This window comes from Henckelia pumila, chromosome 2 (assembly GCF_033568475.1).
Source record: "Henckelia pumila isolate YLH828 chromosome 2, ASM3356847v2, whole genome shotgun sequence".
Classification (NCBI taxonomy): Eukaryota; Viridiplantae; Streptophyta; class Magnoliopsida; order Lamiales; family Gesneriaceae; genus Henckelia; species Henckelia pumila.
The window spans coordinates 197487916-197494109 of record NC_133121.1 but is presented as its reverse complement, the minus strand read 5'-3'; the positions used below and the strand labels follow the sequence as shown (position 1 = coordinate 197494109).

At 35.2% G+C, this 6194-nt stretch overlaps 1 protein-coding gene across 1 annotated transcript; it reads right to left on the bottom strand.

Moving 5' to 3' along the window:
- Positions 1–3608: 3608 nt before the first annotated feature.
- LOC140881614 (cytochrome b561 and DOMON domain-containing protein At5g47530-like) lies at positions 3609–5270 on the bottom strand. The gene is made up of 3 exons (XM_073287068.1): positions 4561–5270; positions 4224–4478; positions 3609–4091 (listed from the first exon to the last, which is right to left on the bottom strand). Exons 1-3 carry the CDS (start codon positions 5188–5190, stop codon positions 3789–3791), a joined length of 1188 nt encoding a protein of 395 aa, XP_073143169.1. The 5' UTR covers positions 5191–5270; the 3' UTR covers positions 3609–3788.
- Between the last annotated feature and the right edge of the window lie 924 nt (positions 5271–6194).

Here is a 6194-nt window from a genome sequence, read left to right as displayed (position 1 = left end):
ATTTACTACATAAAACTCAAAAATAAATTATAACTCACGACTCCGCTTCCGCCTGCCGGCTCTGAAATAACAGAAACTCAAGAATTCTTTTAAATCAATACTTAAACATTTTGAGGTCATATTGATAAATAAAATATTTAAATAATAAACAGAACAATTAAAATAATTTAAATAAACTAGATAAACATTTAAAAGTCTTTTAATTAAATACACAAGTGGATTAAAAACCTTTAAAACCAGTTAGACAATTCAAAAAAATTAAATAAATAAGCTAGACATTTAAAATAATTTAAATAACTAACCGATAAACTCAAGTCATTTTAAATAAACAAGCTAGATAATTAAAATCATTTAAATAATTAAACTTAAACAATTAAAAGCATTAATTAAATAGTTAGTACAATAAATCATTTAAATAAATTATTAACATTTTATTAACACTTAAATCAAATAAATAATTTAAATCAATTAAACTTAAAAATAATTGTCATATTATTCATTTAATAATACTCATGCGAACTAGTAGATTAGATTTTAGGTCATACAATAACTGTTATACAACCTGATCGAAAGGTAATACTTAAATCCACAAACGGAAACATGATACGGATACAACCCACGACTCAACGACCACTACCTCTCGATCCGTTCAACCTATGCCCTTCTCTGTAGAATGGGGTGTCAAGAACCAAAAACCAAGGACGCGAGTTAAGAACGCTCAGTACGAAAGTATAATTATAAACATGCTTTGAAAATTTAGATTGATTATTTCTCATAAATTTACAAAATTTTCTTACAAAGAGAGACATGGCGTCGTTACTGGTTTGCTCGACAGTCTTCTTTCCAGATCCTTCTTCGACTGTTGGAGCAAAAACGGTTGCAGCCAAAGCTTTTGCTGGTTGAGGAGTTGATGGTTCTTCTTCAGTACGAATGCTTAGTTCAAACTCATATACTTTTAGATCAGCGAATAAGTCATGTAGTTCTATTTTAGTTAATTCCTTAAACTCTCTCATTGCTACAGTCTTTACATCCCATTCTCTGGGCAAAGCACGAATAAATTTCATAACAATTTCTCGATTAAAATAAACCTTACCTAGGGTGATAATTTCACATATGATACTGCTGAATCGTTCATCAAATTTTGCCGTAGTTTCTCCAGGCTTCATTTTGATATTTTCATATTTTTGGATTGCCACTGTGAGCTTATTGTCCTTGGTTTGTTCATTTCCTTCGCATAGCTGAATAAGTTTTTCCCATATTTCTTTAGCGGTTGTGCATGTCTTGATCTTGTTGAACATAGTTTTGTCCAAAGTTTTGTAAAGAATATCTTTGGCCACGTTATCAATATTTGTCTTATTTTTGTCCTCAGTGGTCCATTCAAACTTGTGTTTCTCAACAATATGAGTTTCACCACTCGTCATAGCTGCGATGGTGTTAAATTTGGTGATTTTCATGGGAGCATCCGTGATAACATACCACATATCATCATTTTGTGCTGACAGATGTTCCTGCGTGCGAATTTTCCAATCATAATCTTCTTTAGAGAACATAGAAATTTTGTTAAATGTAGATTCCATTATGAGTATAAAATATATCAACGAATAAAGAAAAACCCTCACTGATACTACCATTTAAGATTGAATATGTGTGTTGAGGGGGTGGGGTTGAATACACACTTATAATAATTCAAAATATTTTTCAAGCTCTTCGCGAGAAGTCTTAATAGAGTTAACTATTAAGACTATTTTTTTATTCTCAAAAGCAGTTTGAAATACTAAAGTAGTGAGGATAAACAGTCCAAAAGCCTTTGTGATATCTTTATATATTTAAGTAATTACAAATAATAAAATAAATGAGCAGTTGAAGTAAATAAGACAAGATATATGGAAGTTCGAAGCAAACTGCTTCAACGTCTCCCCTTCTTCTACAAGATAAGGAATTCACAAGATAAGTAGTCCGAAAATTCTCTCAAGTCTTTTGAGCAGTTTGAAGTGTTTGAGAATTCTGTAGAGCAGTTGGAAATCTTCTACCTGTTTTACAGTGCGTGGCAGTTCATTTTGAAATCACCAAAACTAAGATTCCAACAGATTTACAAAAAAAAACTATATCAGTTTAATGTCCGAAATAGTTTGTGCCGATCGATTATCACTAAAAATAAATTATTATAAAACACCTTATGAATGATTAATTTCATCCATACGACAACTAATAAATATTTGTGTGTATATTTATTAAAAATTTTAAATTTTGCTCTCCTCTGCCAGAATCACGAACCCCAACAATAAGAACACAAATATGTTTGGAATGAATGTTAGGAGTGAGAATCTGTAGTCTTCTAGAGAAATGAGGCTATGAAGCTAATGCTTATGCTATAGCATCGCGTTCCCAAAAATATGTGAAATATCGATGTGCTAGAATGAGATCAATTTCTTTTCGGTAAACTTTATTTATATGGTTATAGTAGACTATAAGAGAGCCTGTCATCCTTCCCCTTTATGGAACTTACTATAAAATCTACAACTAGGAGCTATGTAGCTAGAGCTACGAGCTATCGAGCCGAGCATTCCTGAATCATATGAAGGAATGCAGAAAAGCTCCACATATCTAATGAGTTAAGGATGCCAACGACCTGCTTATTCCCGAGTTCGATGAAGGAATAGAATAACATGTGTGCCTATCCAACACTATAAAGGTAGCTATGAGTTAATCCATACTTTTTCACTAAGGGAGATAGGATATGGCTCAACCTTACTGCACACTCTGCACCATGAGGCCTTAAAGGGCCTCTATAGCCCAAATTTTTATAGTATCCGATATTAGTGTGAGAATTGACAGTTCGAGTCCAACATGTGTAAAGAGAAACCAATATTTTTGGCAGGGCTTGCCCAATATTTTTATGCTGACAGCGCCCCCATAGAAGGATCTGTGATGTCTCCGTATGTTTCACTAACCGGATCCGGGATCCCCCTTTTATTTTACTGGCACCGCTGGGGGCCCGCAGCAGCTACTTAAGCTGAAGCGCCTGTTCAAGGGAAGGGTTCCAAACATCGAAATTTCTCGGGACATGAAAAAAAAATTAGAATATTTATGTGATCAAAACACAAAATATACAAACCATTTTTGCTAATTTACGATTTTTTTTAATATTCGAAATATGTTTCTAATTTCTGTGGTCGGCTCGAAACTCGAAAAGTGGACTGATTTGGATTTGATCCCCTCGACTAAAATTTCAAATCTGGAGTTGATTAAATTGGTTTAAATTTAGGTTCGGTCCATTCCATTAGCTTGTCTTCTTTTATATTTTAGTGAAGGACTCACAAGTTACCAAACAAAAATTGTTCGAAGTTCAAATTCAATGAAAAAAATAAAAAACTCTGCATCCTAAAGATTAAATTATGAAGAAAACAAAAATATGTACTCTATATTAAATTAGAGTGCCCTATTTATGAAATAAATTATAAATAAGTCAATTACCTTAAAATCTTTAAGTATAGACAAATAAAATATTGATAAGAAATGTGGAACGCGGTTTGTGAACATTTTGACTAGGGAAATTTGACGTGTGAAATCAAAATAGCGGAAAAAAAAAAAAGTAAATCAAATGGGCATATTAAAAGATTCTACAATCTCAATATAACTGATCTATATTGTGAATCATCATATACACACAAAACAAAAGGGGCAGTAACCTAATCCTCGTATAAAAATAATGATAATTATGACTAAGTAGTAATATGAATATAATCATGAGTGACGTGATCAGAAATGTTCATGGGAATGAAGTGGAACTAAGCTCCATATCCATTGGTACCGTTGACGGTATGCGGGTATTTATCAGAATCCGGTCGCTTCTTTCTCTTGATCACAATAAACCATGTAAAAGCTTCCAATATAGCAGCATTGGCTCCAAGAAAGATGAGAACCCCGATGTAGGCTCGTTTCCATTTCTTCTCCGGATCCAAGATGTCCAATCCTTGGAATATGTTTATGATACTAAGGATGATCACCGAGTATCCAATCCCGATATGGTACACGTTCCAGTAGATCCTGTATTTATGATCCGGCTTCGGCCTCAACAGCAGGGCAAACACCTACAAACAAATTCATCTCTTCAACTAATGTACAAACAGTACTTTTGTATATAGGATACTGTTGTTTAAAAAACACTAGGATTTTCTACGGGGAAAAAACGAAAATAGATGAACAATTAATTAATTAATTACCTGAAGTGTTCCAAGGGCAAACAAGGTGATTCCGATATTTCTGTGAAGGGAATGCACTACTCCGGGAGAATCACTGCCGAGTTTGAGGCCTGTGGCCCAGCCTGCGACGCCTACGATATACGCCGAAGTTTGGCACGCAGCGTGCAGGTAAAACCACGCCGGATTTGCGGCCTTGAAGACCTTCAAGTACCTCGCGGTCATGGCTCCAATGGGAATCAAAATTCCCCAACTCACCACATTCACAACTCCATGAACCTGTCAGCAGATAAAAACATACATACACCGTAAATGGATTGAAAGTAGTTAACAATTAAATAATGTCTGCTTAATTAATTACGTTTTTCCTGCGTAATTTCGACCCTGCGCTGGCCACTCCGGTGTCAACAGTTACTCCGCTGGAGAAATCTATGGACCCGGAAGATCCCAGATGGTCCGGAGTTTGCGGGTGTATCTGAGGCCTATTCCCCGACACATCCCCGTGTTGCCAAACTTGGACAAAATTGGTCCCCGCGCTTGGGAGCACCACAGTAGCGAAGATGGTCATCTGGTTGCCATCCAATTCTGCGGCAAGCTTGGGGACCTGGAAGCTCAACGGGCCCTGCTGCAGCCGCGTGGATCTATAACCGGGTATCGGAATGGGAGAGGTGTATGCCTCAACAACACCACCACCACTAGAGTTGGAGAAAGCCACCAAGCACTGCGCCCCGGCCATGGCGCCACCGCTTGGGTTCAGCGCCCACGCAACCCAATTGGAGCTGGTGACCTGCGTGTGCCTGTACGCTAAATCAACTGTGTGGTTCGACTGGTGATAGGTCCAGTGAAGGAAGGCGTTCAATACAGGGAGAGTGACGCAGGTCGCGTAATTTCGCTCGTTGCCGAATGAGAAGGCGCAGTTCTGAGCATTGGACGAAGCAAAGAGAAATACGACACAAAAAAGGAGAGCGTTCATCGAGATTTTGCAATCCATTTTCCCGATTTTCTTGGTGGGTCGATCGATGATTTTGAGCGGCTTTGTGCGATTGTGTTTTATAGGTGTTCGTTGTGTGCAATGGCTGAAGAAAAAAAAAAAAAGAAGGTGCCATGTACGGGGACGGGAGAGGAAAAGTATAACAGTGATGTAGGTGAGAGTTTGACTTGTTCTTTCGTGTGGAAATTTGGTACCACCGAGTCTCGTGGAATTTAATGTGAAAATTGCATCATTTTCTTCGTATACACGTTCAACTCTTGAAATCATGTTGGTTTCAATCCGGTCCCAATATGTACCCACACATGATCGATTCTTCTTTCAACAAATATATATATCGCGTATATAATAAACATTTTAAAAAAAATGTAAACTATTTTAGTTAGAATAATTATTTGTTTTTTTTTTGTAAAATTCCATATGATCATACTAGATACTGTTGACATATTAAACCAAATGTTCAAAATGGGAGGAAAACAAAAACTATTTGGGGGAAAATAACTAATTAAAGTGAAAAACAAAGATGATTATACTAATACTCATTCTGGACTGATTAAAAAACTAGATTTTAATGTAAACCAATTTACAAGGTATAAATTCTTATTTCCCCTATCCAGCTCTATTGTCTGTATTTTTAATTCATTAAATTCAAACGTCAAAAATTGCATAGATTTTTACATTTTATAATTGTTTAATTTTATTGATGTGAAATTTTTGATTATATTTCTATAAAAAAAAATTAAATTCAGTTCTTTCTACCAAATAAGTAGGTTGAAATTTTTTTTATTCAATATATATATTGTTTGTGATTAAGAAGTATATTTTACACTAAAATATCAATACTGTATGTATAAAATTAAAATAATATTTATTTTGTAGTAACTCGAACACCATTTAAGTCAATAAAATAATTAGCATGATTAAAGGATCGCTAATCAAGAAAATCACGTGTTAAATTAAGTTCAGAACTAAAAATCAAGGCTTCGAAACAACCGAAGATTTCGGAA

Bases quoted from the DNA above. Each gene is read 5' to 3' on its own strand.
- LOC140881614 (XM_073287068.1), bottom strand. From the start codon at position 5,190: ATGGATTGCAAAATCTCGATGAACGCTCTCCTTTTTTGTGTCGTATTT. The intron at 4,479-4,560 runs GTAATTAATTAA...ATCTGCTGACAG, and splicing joins CGAAATTACGCAGGAAAAAC to GTTCATGGAGTTGTGAATGT. The intron at 4,092-4,223 runs GTAATTAATTAA...ATTTGTTTGTAG, and splicing joins TTGCCCTTGGAACACTTCAG to GTGTTTGCCCTGCTGTTGAG.